General features: G+C 34.9%; 2 protein-coding genes across 2 annotated transcripts; one reads left to right on the forward strand and one right to left on the reverse strand.

The window, feature by feature from the left end:
• Positions 1-3,216: 3,216 nt before the first annotated feature.
• Positions 3,217-4,292, forward strand: LOC140893431 (zinc finger CCCH domain-containing protein 14-like). The gene is made up of 2 exons (XM_073302498.1): positions 3,217-3,936; positions 4,014-4,292. The coding sequence occupies exons 1-2, from the start codon at positions 3,346-3,348 to the stop codon at positions 4,290-4,292; spliced, it is 870 nt and encodes a 289-aa protein (XP_073158599.1). The 5' UTR covers positions 3,217-3,345.
• Positions 4,293-4,904: 612 nt separating this feature from the next.
• On the reverse strand, positions 4,905-7,970 carry LOC140891696 (uncharacterized). Its single transcript, XM_073300301.1, has 5 exons — positions 7,687-7,970; positions 6,827-6,945; positions 6,275-6,332; positions 6,076-6,153; positions 4,905-5,316 (listed from the first exon to the last, which is right to left on the reverse strand). The coding sequence occupies exons 1-5, from the start codon at positions 7,868-7,870 to the stop codon at positions 5,123-5,125; spliced, it is 633 nt and encodes a 210-aa protein (XP_073156402.1). The 5' UTR covers positions 7,871-7,970; the 3' UTR covers positions 4,905-5,122.
• Between the last annotated feature and the right edge of the window lie 14,686 nt (positions 7,971-22,656).

The following is a 22,656-nucleotide window of genomic DNA, read 5'->3' on the forward strand; positions in this document are numbered from 1 at the left end:
CTCCGTGTCAAGGTCCGTGCTTAAAAATAACACTAAAACGTCAACTCTCTATTTTTGGCACGGACTCCGTGCCCCATCCGTGCTAGGTTCCGTGCACAACACTTCAAAAATTCCAAGTTTCTGCCTCGACTTCAGACCACACGGACCCATGCACGGATGCATGTACAGGGTTCGTGCCTAGTCAAATTAAAATCAATAACAAAAGCAAAGGTACACGGACCCAGGCACAGAAGTAGGCACGGGGTCCGTGCCCTGCTAAAAATCAGAATATTTCTAAGGCATTTCAAATCTAAAAATTCCATCAACAACTCAAATTAACAAACCACGACATGTATTATTACATCCATCTAGCATTCTATAATACATGAAGTATCTAGAGTAGATAAAGTACTCAAAAGGTAGAAACATGCATCATTTCCAGGTTTTCTAAACTTCAAATTACAAAACAAGTTCGAATTACAATTCGACTTCTAAATCGATTCCCCACTTCTATCATTCAAACCCGAACTAGTCATGTCGTCTCTGACTCGATCCTATCCCACCTATTTCCAAGTACACATACAAAAACAAGATAACAGCCGGATAACTCCGGTGAGAATGATATTCCCAGTAAAAGCAACATAACATGCAATATCAAATAGTATATCAAAATCATGATACAATATCAATGTATTTCAATGTTAAATAGAATAAAATGCATGTCTTTAAAATTCGAGATTATCTAATCGGATAATCAAGGGAAAACTCGGTTTTTCGGTTGGGATCCCGAGGACAAGATATCACAACAACTCACCGACTCTTCCGATCGAGGTGGATGATGTATAACTCAATCCTCTATACTCTGGTGCAACTATAAGGAGTATTCGGGCTCTTGGAAGAACTCAACAACCAAGGCCACTCGATTATAGTTCCCAAAACATCTAATTCGAAACTGAAATCAAAGATTTAGGGTCAAGATGAATGCATATGTAAATCGTAATGCATTAAACCATAAATCAAATAAGAGCATGGAATCAATCATCATATTCAAGTAATCATGCAAGTATGTGATTTAGGAAACTCGAGAATCAATTCGAATTCGAATTCGAGTGTTCGTCCCTTTTCAACTCGATGTCAGCTTATACCTTTTCTCGATTCAAAGGCTCCAAAAAGGACAAGTTACAATGACAAAAGATTTCAATCAAAAACCATTCAATCTCAATTCAAACAAACATGGTAAACTTGTTACCAATCTCGATCAATTCTTCAAAGATTCGAATTCTGCTAACTCCTAGTTCAACAACCCTCAAACAAATCTGAAATAAGGTGAATAAGAACTCAAGATCAATCATTCAACTCAATTCAATATCAACTCAAACAATTTCCTCAAAACTCAACAATTTTCAAACCGGCGGCATAACGGCTAATCGAAAATCAACAAACATCAATTCATCCAAATTTCATCAAAAACGGCCAAAATCCAAAATCCCAGAAATTGACATTTTCGAATTATCTTCCAAAAATCATAACAAATTCAAACACTGTTATTTTTCCGAACCGTCTTAGAAATACTATCACAGTTAGCTCAAGAACACATATATCCAATAATATTCATACTCCATCAACATCTAAAAAATGAAGTATAACCGATCGAAGTAAAACGTACGGTAGAACTAAGCCTTCAAAGCGATGATCGCAAATATATGTTCAGATCGAAATTCTATCGGACGGATATAGCAACACGAAGATTGAAGACCAATCTCAAGGTTGGCTATGGAGTTCACGATGATGGAGAAGAAAGAAGGAAGGAGAAATACACTCCTACACGCCTACACATATAAATATCAAGCCAAGACTAAGTCAAAATAGGAAATTGCACTTTAGTCCCTGAATTCTTCAAAAATTTCAATTCAGTCCCTGCTCAAAAAGTTCAAAAACTTCTAATTCAATCCTCGAATTTCATAATCTCGGAATTTCAGTATCAATCTCAATTATGATAATTTCGGGGCGTTACACTAGCTATAGTCGAATTCTTATTCTTTCGTGGGTCGATTAAGAAATATTTTACGAAACTTTCAATACTTGAAAGAATTTTCAGAAAATTGAACAAAAATTCGAATATTGAACTAAACTTTACAAATTTGAGAATGAAATTATAATAATTGAATACTTCAAGGAATAAACATGTATCAATCTATCTAAAATTTAAAAAGATGAAACACAAATCATCTCACAAAACTAAACCTTAGATTTTGGGTATGAAATCAATCGGTAGATTGAGTACTACAACACACACATATCTCATGGATTAATCATTCAATTCAAAAAGATAAAACACAAATTCATTTTTACTCGTGCAATTTCAAAGAAAAGACAAAGTTTGAGCCTAAAATTCAAACATTCTCCTTATTGTCACATCTAAACTGGTTTTTTCGTTCGATTTTCTGCATTGTTTTCACTCAAAACTCCTTCCGCCTCTTCGATTATTGCCTTCAAATTCAACAAATTAAAATTTGGTTCAAGGACGTGAATGCACACAGAGAATAGAATTCGAAGTTGAAATAGAGAAAAGAGAACGTTGAGAATGGAGAGGATGAAGAAATATTATATATTACTAGCAACCATGCACAAACACATAACTACAATGTATATGAATTTTGATGTTTAATAGGTTAAGTTAATTAAGAAAAAAAAGGAATTAGAATTGGCAAAGAGGGTCATTGGAGATGTGGGGATAGTGAGTAAAAAACATGGAGAAAACAAAAAATTGAAAAGAAGGGTATTTTGGGTATATTGAAAAATAGACCATAACACCAAATTAGTTACTCTAATATGCCTACACTTAATAAAAAGTAAAAGATTTATATGAATTGTCCTGCTTTTAATATAATAAAAGAGGAGTACTGAATTTTTGATTATGTGCAGGGGCAATTTGGTATTTTACACATTAAAAAAAATGAAGTAGGGACTGAACAAGGACAAGTTCAGACACAGAAACTGAAAGAAGACTTTCGTTTGATATCAGAGATTTATTGCTCATTTCCCCCTCAATATTGCTAATTTACATAAATTTTAGTATATATTTTTCACTAAAATTTCCCCGCCACCTTTTTCTGTTGAAATGCTTCCACTTCAAGCAATAAATATACTACTATTCTCCCTGCATATAATCATGTTCGATCCTGATGGAAATAGTTGAACGGTTGTGATTCTTCCGAGCCTTACCCTATACCCTGATGCACCTGATAATTTCTTTCAAATGCTTATGATATATATATATAGTCTCCCGCCTGTCCATCATAATTCCCTGCCAAATTGTGGTTTCACGTTCACCAGGTGATTTCTGATTGCAAGATTGTTGTAGAAATGGAGAAGGAGAGTTATGGGTACGAAGATTTCGCGGTATCCGGCGAGAAGTCATCGTCGGCCTCCTCCGCTGTTGCGGCGCCGATGCATTTCTCGAGGTGCAATATTAATCCGTTTGTGTTGCCTTTGTCGCCGACCAGCCAGATCAACTCCAATGCATCAATATTATTATCCTATTCGGCGTTATTTCAGAACTGCTCTCCCAACTCTACTTCCGACACGGCCTCTTTCGACGGAGACGGCGAGAGGCAATGCTTCAGTTCCGGCAGCATTCTAGAGTACCAGCAGCTTTACAACCGTTACAGACACTGCCTCGCTCAGCTTCACGATTCCATGGCGGAGGCTGACGCACTCCGTGTGGAGAATGAAGCTCTCCGCCTCTCCAACGCCGATCTCAGCAACCGCGTAGCTGTGTTCTTCTCTCTGTGTGACTTCAACCGCCTCAGCATCGCTTCCCCCTCCTCCGCAGCTAATTCTCACATTACTCGTGTGGAGCGGAACAATATTACTGTGCGTTCCAGTGGTTATCTCAAAATAAATCGCCCCACTACAGAACCAGCGGCTACTCAATCTAATAATATTCAAGAATCAGTGAGTTTTTTATGTTTTTTTGTGGGTTAATTAATTTGCTTCTTTTATAACCATATTGCTGGTTACGTTTTTCTCAGGAAATTAGAGTGTATGTACCAATAGTGTCGAAAAAGGAAGAAGAAGCATTGGAGGTGTACAACGTCCAAGGAATGTTCAAAACGGAGCTGTGTGACAAGTGGCAGGAGACTGGAGCTTGTCCATACGGGGACAACTGCCAATTCGCCCACGGAATCAACGAGTTGAGGCCAGTGATGAGGCATCCACGATACAAAACTGAGGTTTGCCGGATGGCTCTCACTGGCGACGTCTGCCCCTACCGTCACCGCTGCCACTTCCGCCACTCTCTTACCGATTAGCTAGGATGATCCATGCCATCCTATTTTAATTTGTTCATTCATGTTATGATCCTTGTTTTCTTGGTTGATTAATACTTTATAATGCCTATATGCATGTACAATAAGGAGACAAGAAAAATGCTTACATTTTTTCATAAATCGTGATATAATGATATTAACTGTTGATACAAGTCGACCTCCATCGTAATCTTTGGAAATCAAATATGATCTTTTTTAAAGTATCAGACGAATTTGTTACAAATAACATCATTCTAAATTTGATTCTAAATTTGGGACTTTGATAGAGCTATTCGTTGCAACGAAATATGAGTCATCCGCACTTAAAACCAACTTTTCAACAACAGCAATTCACGAATTGCGTTTTTTTTTCTTCATAATTTAATATTTTCTTCATCTTAAGTAAATAAAATTAAAATGCATAACGTCAAACCAAACGCAGATTATTTTCGCAGGTGTTATAAACGATAGTTTAAATTGTCGTCGAATCAAACTTCATTGGCAAAAATAACACGTATTTAATTAATGAACCCATAAAACAAATAATTAAGCGCTACACGCCATATATTTGAGGAATGCAGCGATGGACTGTTTTCTAAATTATAAGGAAATAAACACAATAACACAGCTTCTTTCACACTAAACAGTTTTCCATTTTACAATTAAATATTTCTACTGCAGATTATGTTTTAACATCAAATCACGTGAGTTCAAAGGACCTTTAATGTGATGGAAAAGTACCAGTTCAGCAAATTTTCTCACCGGAAGATCGATTGAACCCATAAAACAAATAAAGGGGATGCTTTCCGGTGAAGCGACTGTACTCTTGTTGATCATAGTGGCAAAAGTAACACTGGGCAAGGAATGAACTCAACCAACAAATTTGCATCTATATGTTTGGAATGGATGGCCTCCATACTCATAACAACAAGATCCATGTTCATCTCATCAGCAATCTCTCCAAGAATAGCTGTAGGCTTTTTTCCTTCCCCAAGTCGCTCCAACAGCTTGAATTCTTGGTAGCCACCTGTGCATAAAATATAAACAACAATCAAGAACAGGCTCCCGAGATTGTAGTTTCTTGATAGCTGCACGCCTGCAATGTGCCGGAGTAGCTCGAGCATTTGTCTTAAAATTCATTTTATGCAACAAATGCAAGCACAGTTCGTACAAAATTGTGAGTGCAACCAAGGTTATCGGACCGAGAAAATACCGAATTTTCAGTATACTGAAGATTTCGGTACAATACGGTAAGGATGCCGAATTTTTGGGTACGGTAACGGTATGAAATTTGAAAATTCGGGTATATACCGGAATAACGACACAGCATATAAATATTTAAAAATATATAACAATTTAAACAATAAATTTAAAAATTTAAAAAAATATAAAGTTTTTTTTGGTATAAAACGGTATTTATCGATACCGTACCGAAATCTCGGTATACCGTAAAATTTCGGTATAATCGGTATACTAATTATATGTACCGAAGTTTCAGTACACTAATGTTCGGTATAGTACCGTAATTTTCGGTACGGTATATGGTATACAGTACGGTATATCACCCTAAATGAAACTGGCAGGCAAAGATTTCATATTAACTAACACAAGCATCCAAAATGAAATAATTACTATCGAAAGCAATTTAGTGATCGTGGGTTCGATGAAACACGAAAAGGCATGTGTACTCTGACGTAGCACATGTTCTAATCGCCAACGTCCATTAGCAAGTACCAAACAATTTTAGTATGTAGATCAAGATAACATTACTCGTTCACAAACCCACCTTCAGATAAATGCCATCGAATGCTGGCCAGCTGTGTATCATGTTCTGAGAGCGATTCCTTCTCCTTTTCATCAATAACTGCAAAGTACATAGAACTCTAGATTTCTAGAATCTTAGCGTATAATGTGCAAGTTTACCCTAGCTCAGGCTTGGATGAAAATTGAATATAAGAAATATGAAGGAAGAGTAAAGTTTATACCTATGACTGTTATCTCAGCCCCATATTTCTTTGCCAAAGCAGCAGTGGTAGCTGTGGCCTATCAAACAATAAAGAAATAAGAATGCACATTTGAAAAAAGGAAAAAGGAAAAGGAAGCCCCATTACTAACTTTGTAAATAGCTAATAGTATCATGATTTGTACTCCGCAAGGACCGCAACGTAGCTTCTTAACAACCAAAGTTTTCCAACTGGGGGAATCATAAACATGACAGTGGCGAACCGGTATTTATTTGTTGTCAACAATCAAAGATCTCTACTTGTTAAACTAGCTAGAAGAACATAAAACCAAGTAAAACTAAGTCATCTCAATAGGATACATGAAATGTGTGTACAATGTATAACTAAGGGTAGCTGCTTGGCAAATAAACAGCCAATAGAACAATCATTTTAGTTGTTGAAAGCCAATAAGTGATGTTTTCCAATGTCCTCACCAGTCACTACCATAAAATAGTGGAGTAAAAGCCCCAAGCAATATAACAGTACTGTGCTAAAACCCCTTCTAGCTTGCAAAACATAAACCAATAGAAAAACCTGCTTTGTACCCTCAGAGAGGTAAGGGTTACGATCAATCACAGGCAGGAGCAACTGCTTGAACTCAGTAAAGGTATTTGCTTCGAGACTGGCTTCAGATTCCTCTGGTTTTGACTTTACTGGAAGAGAACATCAAATTTTTTTTTAGTGTGGTCGGATTACACATCAACAAAGCCAGATAATGAAGGTAACATACATGGTCGAATTTAAATCCCTGAATGGCAACGGCAATATCATGAAAGAGATCACTCATCAGAGTTTGTGAAACAACTACAAAATACATTTTCCCACAGTGGAGTCTCTTATAACTTGTGGAAGGAAATCTGGCCTATACATTAGCTATTACTTACAAAAGTCTTGTTATTTCGTTAGCCAACAATTATTCATTTGCCATGTCAATGTTTTTATTTTGTTCAAATGGCATGACTACATACTCGCATTCTTGAACCACTATCAAGATTCCTATTTGGTCGAATTCAAATTAGGTTTTAGACTTACCCTGTTATAGCTAATAAAACAAGGAAAACTTATTTTACATATAGGAGTGATTAAACACAGCAATGCTTCAACATGAAACTCAGACAATCAAGAATTTAACAGAAAACAAAAAGGTTACGAATTTACAAATACAATAATAAACCCGAGACACCGTCAGCATTCAATTCCCGAGCGGACCCAGGTAGGTTCTGGACTGGTTCGCGCTCACACAAGTTAAAAAATTCCAATTTTTTAGCATTTTTTTTCAAGAATTAATCTCCCCCTCGCACTCGAGCTCCCACTACATTTCTGGGTTGGACCTGGCATTCAGTAAGATCAATCACAGATAAAACCATAGTTCCATGATTTGAGAAATCACTTACCTTTGACAGAGGGCCCCAAAAACTTGGGAGAAAGTGAAATATTACGGAGTTTAAGCTTCCTGGAAGAAGCGGAAGACAGAACTATTGGAAGCAAACAAGTGGGTTGAAGGAAAAAGGGAGTGGAAGTGAAGAAGGTTTCGGTGTTTTCGAGATGAAGTGGAAGCGGTAAGTGCGAGACGGCCATGGAATATGATTGGAGAACTTGTGAGTAAGCGAAGCTAAACCCTGATGGTGGTGGAGGAAGGAGGGTCAAAAGCGTAATGACTAATGAAGTGAGACACAAATGCCCCCTCACACTTCATTTCTACCTGTATAGCACACATTGTCTTATTAATTGAGTTTTCTTTTGCACCAAAATTGATTAAATATTGAAAATACATATTTCTTTTTTAAAATTTTAATACGCACCTCAACTCTTAACATTTTATAGTAGTTATACGTTTAATCCTTATCACGACGAGTTTGTTAAAAACGCGTTATTTTTGCGCTAAAATAACCAATTTTTATAATATTAAGATTATGATATGAAAATAATCTTCTATTATTGTAATAATTTTTGTATCTACTCAAATACATCACCCACATCAAAATGCATAAATAGTACACTATAATGTGACTTCACAGTCTGACTGTAGCAGTGTATGAGAATCTTTATCCAAAGGTTATTGGCTTTGACTGGCCACTGGTATGCTTCTGCTCTGGCACTTATACTGGTGGAGAACAGGCGAGGGCATCTTGACTGGTTCTCGACTTGTTGAGAACAGGCGAGGGCATCTGACTGGTTCTCGATTGGTTGGGAACATGCGAGGGCATCTGGACTGGTACTCGACTGGTTATCTTCCTCTTTGACTGGTCTGCCCTTTGTTTAGTTGTTCAGTTCAGTTAATTGTTAGACAAGTTTGTCAACACCAAAACTTAGATACTTGATTATCCATGAACTAGACCCTTCTACATTGCACTGGACGCTGAAACTACGACTCATTCGTTGTCACGATCTACTTTCGTATGGAAACAAGGACGCTCCCACATTGGAATGCAAATTTAATGATGTCGAGGTGTGTAATTTTTTTTTATATTTATCTGTAAATATATGAGTATATTTTACATTTTTCTCTAATTTTTTTAGGATTCACGCATACATAAAAAATCAAAGAACGTAAAGTGAATCCACTTCAAAGAATATCATCATTTTGCTATTAAAAACTTAATTGTTGAAGAAAATACATTAAAATATAAGACGACAACAAACATATATAATCAATTTTATAAACAAAACAAAATTGCGAGAATTTCAATTATATTTTTTCATCAAAGATGTTTGAATTCAAAAACTTTTAAAATTTGAAAAATGCAAATGTCACCAATAAAATAACATTTCGTACATCGAGCATGAGATACTAGTCTAAAAAAAATTCATAACTAGACATAGAAAAGGCCAAGACCACGTAGATAGATTCGATGCTAAGTGGGAGATCTTATCCTCATATATTCCGGACCATTAGATTTGTAGTGGGCTACGTCTTTTTTTTGGTTGTTGGGTCTAGACCAAGTTAATGGCTTTCCTACATCGGAATTATTTTTCAAATATACGTGAAAAGAAACGTTAAAAGCAGACTTTTAAATTTCTTAGACTTACAAGAAATTATTATTATTAAATTAAAGTAAAAAATGTGATAATTTTGTTAATTGGTGGCAAGCTGTTGTCTGCTTGTTTCATATGATACGTCTCGTTTAGCTGACGCGGACTCCACACCCAAACGCGTACCATACAATACAATACAAGTGTCCCCTCGCTCCATCTCTATAAATTCCACCAAGAGTACCGTTCAACGTCTTCCAAGTAACTTTTTTTTTTTTTTTTTTTTTTGTCTCAATCAAATGGGCTGCACACTGTCCACCCAAGGGGCCAAGACCTCCGCCGCCACGGCCACCAAGGTTATTTTCCCCGGCGGAGAAATCCACTGTTTCTACGAGCCACTCAAAGCGGCGGAGCTCATGCTCCAGCTACCCAACTTCTTCCTCGTTAGCGCCGCGTCTCTTCATACAGGAAAGAGAATCTCGGCTCTGAAAGCCGACGAGGACCTGGCAATGAACGAAGTTTACGTGCTTCTGCCGATGAAGCGGCTGAACTCGGCGGTGACGGCAGCGGACATGGCGGCGCTGTTCTTGGCCACGAATGGAATGGCGGAGGTCTCGCGGCCGGAGTTTGTCCAGATTGTGAGGGAGGATGAGAATTCGGAAGGTGCGGAAGACTTTGAATTGAGATACAGATTGTGTAGGTGCCGGTCCCGGAAGCCTTCTCTGGAGACCATTGTTGAAGAGACGGTCAACTTGAGATTCATGTTGATGATTGAAAATTGATGCCTGCCCAATTTTTGGGCTGGGAGGGAAATCTTGTGTAATATATTTTACTGGTTGAATTTAAATTTTTTTTTTAAAAAAAAATTATGTTTGTATGATCTATTTATTTTAGTTGAAAAAAGAGTCGTCGGTCAAGATGATTTAGCTATTTAAGTGGTTGAAAACAACATTATTTCGAATATAGATGAAATTTTGTGGAGTATCTCTCTTGTGAGACGGTCACACAGGTTAACCTTATTAATATTTACAATAAAAAATATAATTTTCATGGGTGATCCAATTAAGAGATCCGTCTTATAAAATTGACCCATGAGACTATCTCACAAGAGTTTTTGTGAATTTTGTGATAGAAAATTGTATGTATGATGATATGATTATTAATGTAGCCAAAAAATTGATATTATTCGATTGGAGAAAGTCTGGATAATTTGTGGAGTTCTGGGTAGCTGAATTAATACTCGAACAGTTCCAAAGAAAGAATTTTGTGGACTGTTACCTGCATCACAAAGCAAAGTGAATGACGTCGGGGTTTGTCCGGCGAAAACGCTCCGACACTCAAGTCAATATTTGACCAATAAAAGTTCTAGAGAACTAGAGCATGTGATTATAGATGAGTTATTTGCACCAATCACCCCTATGAAATATTGAAAATGCAAACTTCTCCCCTGTGAAATTTTAATAGGCATCTTCAACCCTGACCTTTTAAAAAATTAGCACACTTGCCCCTTCAGATGAGTGATTGTTGCGCACGCGCCCCTCATGTGACTGGGCAAAAATTTTGATATTTTTTTGCACCAAATACCCTTGTAAAATATTAAAAATGCATATTTGACCCCTGTAAAAATAATTTTTAAATCTATTCAACTCATAATACATAATTTTTATTAAAATCTAATTATAAAATATTTATCAAACATTTTTTGTTTTATTACTTTTATTTTAAATTTTAATTTTATTATGATTATATAATTGTTTTCTAAAAAATATTATTATTTTATCTTGTTATCATCTTACTATCTTACTATATTATTAAAGTAGAGACCATCTAATTAACAAACTTTCAATTAATTTGTGAAACTTGATTTGGAATTACCATTATCTCCTAACTTAATTTTCAATAAAACCAAAATTATTGGGCAAAATAGTCATTTTATATGGTTTCCTTTTTTTTAGCCATTAAAAGCTCACTTTGTGCCCTTTGATATTATTTTATTTACAAATATGACTCTCACTTTGTAAGATATATATATTTTTGTGAATATTTGTTTAGAAAAACTTTATATTTTTATTATTTTTTAATTTTAAAATTTTTATTTATTGTCTTTTTTTAAAAAAAACAAAATGTATGAGCACGCAACGCGTGCAGCGGAATACTAGTATTTTATTAAACTTTTTTTTTTGTTTCCAACTTCTCCATTAAAAATGCATTCATAAACGAGATTTAAATACCTAAAAGTACCAAAATATTAAATCAAAATGATAAGTGAATGATAAGTACCAAAAAATTTTAATTTTATTTATTTCTATTTTTAATTTTTAATTTTCAATTTATAATTTATAATTAATTTATTTTTTAAAAAAATTATTACTTTATCTTGTTATCATTATTTTATCAAATTACTTCGTGCTTTCAACTTCTCCATTAAACATGATTCATAAATAAGAATTTAAATATCTAAAAATACAAAAAATATTGAACCAAATTATAAGTTCCTAAATGTTACTTTTTCGATTTAGAATTATATAAGCATGTTATTTTTATTATTATTTATTACAAATTATGCAATGCATATTCTCAAAAAATTTAAATTTTGGTTCAATAATATATAGTCCTAAATCAAAAAAACAATATGTTTGAACTTATCAGTTTAGTTCAATATTTTGGTACTTGAAATTATTTAAATACTTGTTTATGAATGCATGTTTAAGGGAAAAGTTGAAAATACGAAATGAATTTAATAAAATAATGATAACAGGATAAAGTAATAATATTTTTTAGAAAATAATTAATTAATGATAATACATTTAAAATAAAAAATAAAAATTAATATAACAAAAAATGTTTTCTAAATATTTATAATTGATTTTTATTAAAAATTGTGTATTATGGATTGAATAGATTTAAAAATTATTTTCATAGGGGTCAAATATGCATATTTAATATTTCACAAGGGTATTTGGTGCAAAAAAAAAATATCAAAATCTTTGCTCAATCTCATGAGGGGCGCGTGCGCAACAATCACTCATCTGAAGGGGCGAGTGTGCTAATTTTTTAAAAGGTCAGGGTTGAAGATGCCTATTAAAATTTCACAGGGGAGAGACGTGCACATTTTCAATATTTCACAGGGGTGGTTGGTGCAAATAACTCGATTATAGAGTATATACCTTAAAAATGAGAACACTTTGAGCTATTTATAGATATTCAGAAAGTTTCATGGGTTTGAGCCTCTTATGAGCATTTAAGAGTTTATGGGTCTTGATAAAGTGTCCAAATAAGGAGCTAAATAATATAGGACCTAAATGGATTGAGCTACCAGGCTTGGGTCCGAGATAAAGTCAAATTGAGTCATAACCCATCATAAGCTCCCCACTCTCGTGCATGTCGCGTTAGCGAGATGGTTGAGAGTAGGAGTTTCCGCAGTAATCTGTTTGGAGACTTGTAGCATAAGTTAGATAACTTGGTTCCAAAAGATAGTAAAATTGGGTCGTAACCCTCATAAGTCCCTCCACTCATGGTCACATCGCGTTTTTCGGGATGACTGAGAGTATGAGTTTTCGAAATAATTTTTTGAAATATTTGCAGTAGGAATGTGGTGCAATTGATTTGAAGATAGTAAGAATCAAAGTCCTTCTAGAATTATGATTGTAAAATCTTAGCATAACTCTGGCTGGAATCACCATTATAAATTCAACACCAAATTTTTTTGATCACAAACTATTAATTCAAAGGTGATTCTGTATTTTTTGTTTCAGTATTCGCGTGTCGAAAATTAATTGACCAAAGAGAGTCATATTAATCCACATGGCAGGTACAAATCAAATCTTCCTTCACGTGCCTTGAATTTTGGTAGTGTGTGAAAAGTTTTTCTCAATCCTAAGAGACTATCGTACATGAAATATGTGTATATATCCAGGCATATGCATCTATCATGTGTATCTTTATGTGTCTATTTTCTCCACCATCTCCATGGACATTTGTCCCATCATCCGCCGACTACAAGAGGGACGGCGGCGAGAGGGGAACGACGAGCAGCAAGGATCCACGACTGATGGTGAGGGTCGAGCAAATCTTGTAGTGACCTAGCCTAGAATCACTAACTAGCAAATCTTAAGCTTTCAATTAACTTAAATACAATAATTAAATAAAACATTGGAAACTTAAACATTCAATCTCAACTACTACCGGTAGAACAACTGGTTCCCAAAATAAAATACTAAGATTATTTTACAACCCCATCGAAAACATAATACTAAAAATCTCATAATATAGAAAACCTGTTAAAGTACAATCCTCCCTGCTGCTCACTGATCGCTACCACCCGGTCCGTCCAAACTAAGTCCTGCCCCGTAGAATGGGGTGTCCAGAGCCAAAAACCATCGACGTGAGCATAAAATCCCAGTATAGAAGTGTAATGCCCGAGATTATTTAATTTCAATGCGAGAATATTTAATTTGGGAATATTTAGAGTTTAGAATTAAATTCTAATATTCTTAAATTATTTAGGATTGAAATTGAATTAAAAAGATTGTCCGGGGACTGATTTTCAAATAGCTAAAAGTTCAGGGACTAAACTGTAAATATGCTAAGATATATCAAATAACCCACTTGTTCTTCTCCATTTACACGTGACTTCATCAGAAAAGGAAGAAGAAGTTCAGAACCTTGAAGACGCCATTTTCACCACTTTGAAGCTCAAGTTTTTCTTGATTCAGTCGTCAGAATTTCGAGATAAATATATATCTGTGATCACCGCTCTCAGAGCTACGTTTTGCCTTGTATTGAAGTATTTGAATTCGGGAATCCGGAATTGAGTCGGCAAAGAATTCAAGAAGGTTTGAAGCCATTTGCCTTTGGAAGTTTGGATTAAGAACTTGAGCAGATTATGATATGAATTCATTGATGTATTTTCAGATTTGAAGTACTTTCAGAATCAAGACTGCAAGGTATAAATGACATCATATCCAGATGGGATAGAACACTCGAGATAGATATGATTCTCGAATATTCCCTTGTAAATCACATACTTGTTTGCTTATATGTCTTTATGTGATTTTGATGATTGTATTGCTTGACTTGATTACTTTATTTGATTGTTCAAGATGTTTTACGATATTTAATGCATACATATTATGTTGCATTCATCTTGAACTTCAGCCTCAAAAGCATAGAGATCTGAATGTTCTAGAGTGCAGATGACGTTTGGAGGGCTATAGTTGAGTGACACGGAATTTAGATTTACTTCCAGAGCTAGATGACTCACTATAGTTGCACCAAAGTCAGGGGAAATAAGATACTTGACGTCACCTCGATTGGGTGAGTTAGTGATTGGTTGAGAATTTTATTCCCCGGGATCCCAAGAACCGAGATTCTATTGTTATCAGATTTGATAGCCCCCTTTTGAAACATTCATTGCATTCATGTTTATTATATTGCATGTTTTGTTATTTATACTGGGATTTTATTCTCACCGGAGTTATCCGGCTATTGCTATGTTTTGTATGTGTGCATGGCAATAGGTGGGGCAGGAGCTGGTCAAACTTGACATGGATAACTCGAGATAGAGTCTTAGCATGTGTGGACTCGGGTTTTAGACATGTTAGAAAAGAGACAAGAATCTTTAAATATATGTTGTCACGCACTTGTATGAGTCTAGTGTGGATGTAACTTGGTTACTTGTAGAAACTTATGAACTTGATAGTTATATAAAGATGCTGAGTTTCTTGTTCACAAGTATGGTAGACCTTATGAATTATCCTAGCATTGATTTGAATTTTTAGGATGTTTTTACTCAGATTTATATCAAGAATCATCAAGTGAACAGCCAAGAACAAATTCTGAAGTTTTCGTGCAGACCATGGCTTGCTCGAGCGGCATGTTTTCATCGCTCGAGCGAGGCCAAGGGTGGTTGGCAACCCGAGCATTGCTTGCTCGATCGGTGAAATATTATCGATCGAGCGATCTTCATTTTTAAAAAAATAAAAATTTGGGGTTATTTTCCTTCCATGCTTGGTTGATGTTTATGATTTAAGTATATTGAACTTCTGATTGCCCCATAAGATGCGATTAGCACCCGAGGTCCCCACAACAGGTGGTATCAGAGCATAGGTTCTGGACTGAGAGAGAAGTTAATGAGTGGGGTAGATTGAGTCTGTGTGATTGATTTATATTGCATGAGATTACATGATGTATCTGATTATGTGCATTGTACGTGAGCATGCTTTATTATTGCAAGAATTATGTGATTGCATAATTATGTGCTTTCATTGCTACTGCATGCTCTATGTGCAATATTATTCTGGATTATCCTTGATCAAAACCTGAATTCTCATGAGAACGCATGAGAATGCTAATCAGAGAAGGATGGAATAAATTGCAGAATATGATATTGTTATGCACTAATCTGTTTGAAAATCAGATATGCCTCCACGTAAAGCACCGGTGACTAGACAAACAGTGGCTATTCCTCAGTCAGAACAACCAAATGTACCACAGACAGTGGCAGAACCGCAGAATGCACTGGGTAGTACATCTGTTGATCTGATGGATGTGACTGCTACACCAATGGAGACTCTGTTGAAACGATTTCAGTCGTTCAAACCGTCAACGCTGAAAGGGACAGAGAATTCAGTTGATTGTGAGAATTGGCTTGAAGATATTGAACAACTGTTTGAATCACTTGACTATTCAGATGATCGTCGTATCAGATTGGTAGTACATCAACTACACGAAGTTGCCAAAAGTTGGTGGATTACTACAAAGAAAGCATTGGAACATCGAGGTACGATTATCACCTGGTCTGTCTTTAAAACTGAATTATATCAATGTTTCTTTCCAATCTCCTACAGAAAATACAAAGGAGAAAAATTTGCGAGTTTGAAACATAATCAGCTGAACATAGAAGAATATGTGGTCAAATTTTCTAGTCTTTTGAAGTTTTCCCCACATATAGCAGCAAGTGATGAGGCCATGGAGGACCAGTTTATCAATGGCTTGAATCCAGATATTTTCACTTTGGTGAATAGTGGCAGACCTAATACTTTTGCAGATAATTTGAACCGAGCTAAGGGAGCAAAGGCGAGATTGTCGAGACAAAGAGGATCACCTTTTCTTCCACAACCACCTCAACAACCAGTACCAGCACCATTGCAACCATCTCTCAGATTCGAGGGTGGAAGCAGTGGCAGAAAAGATTCTAGATTTCGGCCGAAAGGTAAACAGTTTAAGAAGTATGACAATAGTTCTTCTAGTTCTAGTGGCCAGAGTCAGTTTGGTGCAGGTTAGAAGTCCAGTGATTCAGGCATGTATTGTGGTAAGTGTGGTGGACGACATGCCACTGATATGTGCCGAGGAGTGTCAGGTACTTGTAATATTTGTCATCAACTAGGTCACTATGCTAAGGTATGCCCTCAAAGAGCAACAGAAAGAACAACTGGTGCAATTTCATCTAGACCAGTACCTTAGGCTGACAGAAAATCATCTACAGTGCATTCCTTTCAGCCACAGCAACAAACCAGACCAAGAGGAAGTCAGACTGTGTGTAACACCCAGTATTTTAAATACGTAAATCCGCATGCATAATTAGGATATTTAATTATTTAAATTTGTGATTTATGGGTTAAATAATTATGTGAATTATTTGTGCATGATTTAATTTATTTTTTTAAGCATTTAACCCATAATTAGTGATTTTATGATTTTTAGTATTTTAATTATTTTATCGCGTAGACGGGACCGTGAACGGACGAGATGACAACTTTCTAGCCAATTTATTTCATGAGCCTTTTAAGAGCTCAAAAATATTATTTTGAGTTTTATTACCTCAATATTTTTAGTATTTAATTTTATATAATTTTAGGGGTCCGTTTTTATTCAAAATAAGCCAAAATATTGACTTTTTAGTATTTTTAAAATTTCATTTATTTGATATTTCGGGATTTTATTAGGTTATCAGATTATTAAATATTAATGGGAATTTTTAAGTTGTATATTTTATATTTAAAACCTTATTTATGTTTTAATTACCCTGTATTCTATTTTTAATTAAAACTCTAACCTAATCTACCCAAAACCCCACGTTTCTTTCCATCAGCCGCCTCACCCCATATCCATCATCTTCCTCGTCGATCCAGCAGCCGAGGAAGGACCCCATAGCCGATTCTCTTCAAAGTTTCAAGGTTTCTCGTCGTCCCGTCGTCCCGGAATCGTCCCACGCTCGTTTTTCTCTTCAAACTTCGGTGCTAGGCATGTTTTTATTCCACTTTTTCGTACAATATCAGTGAATATTATGTGTGCGTGGTGTATGCGTTGATTTGTTCTTGAAAATTTTCAGAAATTTATTTGAGTTTGTTCTTGGTGCTCGATTTGATGTATTCTCCATTCATGCTCACGTTTCTTTATTTCATGGCACGTTTAGCTGCTGGTCTAGGTTCAGAGGAAGTGTGGGGGTTGCCTGGACTCGAATGGCTCGAGTGGTTCGAGCCAAACGAGCCCAGGAAACCACAGTGGTTCGATCGGCCATCGAGGGTGCAGAATAGGGTTTCCGAGAGAAGGGGTTCGGGTTCATGGTAGTAGGCTGCATGGGGCTGGGGGCTGGTGCAGGTTAGGTCCGCCCAGACGTGGGCTACGTCTGGGCGGCGGCGCTCCGGCCAGGGGTGGCCGGAGCAGGCCGGGGCTGCTGCTCACGACCGCAACTGAAGTGAGAATAGGGCAGATCGGGTTTAGGGTTTTAGGGTTGGTCCGGGTCGGGTCTTGGGTCCGGGTCGGGTCTGGAAGTAAGTGGGTTAAGTTAGTTGGGTTCGGGTTCGGGTTAAGTTAGTTGGGCTCGAGTATTTTTATTTTTAAGTTTTAAGTTTAATTAAAGGTTTAATGGGCCTAATTAAATCTTAAAATTTTATTGGGCTCCATTTAATTATTTTGGGTTGATTTTAATTATTTGGGATTTAAATTAATTTAATTAAGTAAGTCCAATAATTTTTATGGGTTTTAGGGCCCGTGAAAGTTATTGGGCCAGTCTTTGGGCTTTTGGGCCCATTGGGCCAGAATTGGTTGTTAATGGGCTTTAATTATTTAATTGGGCTTAGAATAATTTTATTGGGCTTAAGTATGATAATGGGCCAGATTTAAGTAATTGGGCTTGAGTGTTAGGGTCAGCAGTCTAGTACAATCCATGAGAAATTGCATGTGTCCTGAATATATATTTAATTATTTTTATGCATTGAAGTTATTTTAATATTTATATGATAGTAAGAAATTAAATTAAATATATATGAAGGACATACATTTTATTTAAGTACATGCATTCATGAAATAATTTTAGGTACGATTAAATGTTTAAGGTTGAGCAATAATAAAATATTTTTATGTTGGAAGTTGAAGTAGTGTGACAATTTGAGGGGGATTCATCCTCATACGTGAACTATTGAAGGGCAGTTTACTGCCAATTTAAGAGGTGATTCGTCACCGCCACGTACGTTAGTTTCCACGCTGATCAGTATTTAATGTATGATTTAAGGTTACACTACGGATACAACCATGCGATGTTAGAAAATTAATTGCTCAACAATATTTATGTATTATGTTATTTAAGTTAATTTAAGTTATGATATGTTATGATATTTCTAAGAATGCTCATTCATGTATATGTTATGTATTAATATTTAATTGTTTTAAATTATTTTAAACCCTTGTTATGTTAGCATGTTGGGCCTCTAGGCTCACTACACTGGTATGGTGCAGGTGAGTTCGTAGAGGAGGATGTAGCTCCTACCGGCGGCGAGGACATATGAGCGGACATGCAGTGACCCCGTGACCGTGATAGATGTCTGAGTCACATTGCATGTTTTAATTATGTCAGCATGTTACACTTTTTAATTATTTTTTAGTGGTTGTGGTTTTGAATATTTCATTTGAATATTTTCAGTGCATGCAAACCTTGATCATTTTACTTATGCAGTATTTTTAATTAAATGTTTGACTCAGATATTTATTTTATTTAAAGGATGCAATTTTTATTTAAGTTATTTATTTATTTATTTATTTATTTTAAATCTTTTTATTTTGTGCGTATATGTATGGGCATATATGTACATATTTTATTTAATAAGTATAAAAAAAAAAAAAATTCCGCATATTTATTTATTAATTATAGAGTTAGGGTCGTTTCACTGTGACTCAACCTCAAAGGCAACAGGCAAAAGTGTTTGCACTGACTGAGGAGCAGGCTCAAACAACACCTGAAGATGTTATAGCAGGTAACTGCTTTATCTTTGGTTATCCTGCTTATGTTTTGATAGATACAAGTGCATTACATACATTCATATTTGAGAAATTTGCTATGATGCATTCTTTATCGTCTGAGCCATTGCCTACTGTTGTTTCTATTTCTTCACCTTTGGGTGAAGACATTATATCTGTTAGAATGATTCAAAACTGTGCATTACAATATGACGGGAATGTGATTGACTTGGATTGCATAGTACTTGGATTATCAGATTTCGATTGCATTGTTGGTATAGACATGTTAACCAAGTACAGGGCAACCGTGAACTGTTTCCAGAAAGTGGTCAGATTTAGACCTGTAATGACAGAAGAATGGAAATTCTACGGTAAGGGTTCTAGAGCCAAGATCCCTTTGATATCTGTATTATCCATGACCCGTTTATTGCAGAGAGGGGCAGAAGGATTTCTGGTTTATGCAGTAGATGTATTGAAATCCAGTCCACCAGTGGCATATATTCCAGTGGTGCATGAATTTGCTGATGTATTTCCTGATGAAATTTCTGGTTTGCCTCCAATTCGAGAAATAGACTTCAGCATTGAGTTAATTCCAGGTACGCAATCGATATCTAAAGCTCCTTACAGAATGAAACCTATTGAATTGAAGGAGTTGAAAGATTAGCTTGAAGATTTACTTGTAAAAGGGTACATTAGAATGAGCGTTTTCACCTTGGGGCGCTTTGGTACTTTTTGTACGAAAGAAAGATGGTTCTATGCGGTTGTGTATCGATTATCGTCAACTGAACAAGGCGACGGTAAAGAATAAGTATCCATTGCCTAGAATAGATGATTTTTTTGATCAGTTGCAGGGTTCATCTATCTATTCTAAGATTGATTTGAGATCTGGATATCATCAGTTGAGGGTGCGAGATGAAGATATCCCTAAAACTGCTTTCAGAACAAGGTATGGACATTATGAATTTCATGCCTTTTGGTTTAACCAATGCTCCTGCAGTATTTATAGGCCTGATGAATAGGGTATTTCAGAAATACTTGGATGACTTTGTCATTATCTTTATTGTTGATATTTTGATCTATTCCAAAAATGTGCATGATCATGCTGAACATCTCAGAATCGTATTATAGACTTTGAGAGATGATAAATTATTTGCCAAGTTATCTAAATGTGAATTTTGGTTGCAGAAAGTTGTGTTTCTTGGGCATATCATTTCAGGTGATGGAATTTCAGTGGATCCAAGCAAGGTAGAGGCAGTGATCAACTGGCCTAGACCGACATCAGTGCCAGAAATACGGAGTTTTATGGGCTTAGCAGGCTATTATCGCAGATTTATCAGATATTTTTCCAGCATTGCCAAGCCTATTACGCAATTGACTCAAAAAAATATGTCGTATGTCTGGACTGAAGCTAGTTTCTTAGAGTTGAATAATAGGCTTACAAGTGCACATGTCTTGATGATTAATAACTATAATAATTAGTGAAAGTTAATGATCCCAACATTATTAGTTTATAATTTTGGTACCGTTTGGTTTGAGTGATGAGATAAATAATACATAGATAAGTAATATAATGTAATATAAAATAAATAAAAAATGATAGTTAATATAGTATTTGATTGATAGATTATAGTTTATTTGATTTGATTGATTAAATTTTATATAAAAATGATAAATTACTATTTTGTCTTTTTAAGAATAAATAAAATACGAATAATATTATTTATAAGAGTAATATAATAATTTAAATTCAATGATTTGATTGATTTAACATAAATAATTAATGATTTGATTGACGTAAAATTAATAATTAATAGATGAATAAATAATATGACGAGAAGAACGCGAGATTAAATAAGATAACTTATACATAGACTAATAATACCTCGTACCAAACGGTATTTATATAATTTACACCAAACATGATATGTACTATTAAGATATATTATTTATCACATCATTCATACTAGCGGCACCACACACGCATTTCGTGTGCAATATAACCAAAAAAATATTATATTTTTATATATTATACTTTTGCTAAAGTGAGTGATATTAGTGTTTGATTTGGAGTACAAAGATGGATATTGTGATAGAGAAAAAATGGAGATAATTCATAATTGTATAACCTCTTTCCCACGTTTTTGGGAAGGTGGAGATAACTATATAACATTTTTTCCACTTTTTTTTCCGAACTTGATTGAAAGGTACGGTTAAGTTTTGTTTTGTTTTTATTTTTTTTTTTGACCATACCAAAAGACCCTGCTATTGCCCTCTTACATGTATAAGATTATTACAAAATCTTTTATCATCATGTCGCCACGAACTAATCGCCAATGTAGCTTTGTGTGTGTGTGTTTTTTTTTCTTTTCTGAATCTTGATTTTGTGTTTTTAAATTAAAGCATAAAACTCTTATAAAAACTAGTACACTAAGCACATGCATTGCATGTGCACATAATATAATTTTATAAAAATAATAATTAAAAATTAAGATAGTGGGATAGTGGGGATAAGATGTGAGAGTTTTTTAATCTTAAATTACATTTTTACCTTTTAATCATTGACTATATTTGAAAGAATTATAAGGATAAATTTGAAAATCTATTAAAATACCAAAGTTAGTTACTCTAATGGGTTTATCAATTATAATATAGTAAAGATATGGTAAACACCCTTGACGTTACTTTAAAACATGAGTTAAATGTGTTTGATATTTTTTTTAAAATAAAATAATACATTACATATTAATATATATATATATATATATGTATTACAAAATTTTATGTATTTTGAAAATTTCACGCAAATTACCCTTTAAATACTCCGTTCCAAGAAGGGGAAAAAATCCTTTAAATATTACTCCTTCCGTCCCAATTAATATTTTTTTGTTTGTTCTAAATATATAGATGTACACCATATTTAGTAATAATTTTTTTAACACTTCTTTACCAATATACCTCTATTAACTATATATTAAAAATAGTGAAATTATTTTTTAAATGCATTAAATAAGGATAAAATAAGAAATGCATGCATAATTTTTCTTCGCAATGGATTTTTTCTTAATCTGTGTGAAGAAAAAATAAAATTATATATTGAAACGTAGGAATTATCTAGTCTAGTTTCAAAAGTGCATAAACATTATATTAGTTAATAC

Source organism: Henckelia pumila, chromosome 3 (genome assembly GCF_033568475.1).
Source record: "Henckelia pumila isolate YLH828 chromosome 3, ASM3356847v2, whole genome shotgun sequence".
Lineage (NCBI taxonomy): Eukaryota > Viridiplantae > Streptophyta > Magnoliopsida > Lamiales > Gesneriaceae > Henckelia > Henckelia pumila.

What these genes read in the sequence shown, in the direction of transcription:
- LOC140893431 (XM_073302498.1), top strand. Translation starts at nt 3,346, where the DNA reads ATGGAGAAGGAGAGTTATGGGTACGAAGATTTCGCGGTATCCGGCGAG. An exon ending in CTAATAATATTCAAGAATCA is followed by an intron (nt 3,937 to 4,013) that starts GTGAGTTTTTTA and finishes CGTTTTTCTCAG; the next exon opens with GAAATTAGAGTGTATGTACC.
- LOC140891696 (XM_073300301.1), bottom strand. Translation starts at nt 7,870, where the DNA reads ATGGCCGTCTCGCACTTACCGCTTCCACTTCATCTCGAAAACACCGAA. An exon ending in GGCTGAGATAACAGTCATAG is followed by an intron (nt 6,154 to 6,274) that starts GTATAAACTTTA and finishes TGTACTTTGCAG; the next exon opens with TTATTGATGAAAAGGAGAAG. An exon ending in TCGATGGCATTTATCTGAAG is followed by an intron (nt 5,317 to 6,075) that starts GTGGGTTTGTGA and finishes TTTTATGCACAG; the next exon opens with GTGGCTACCAAGAATTCAAG.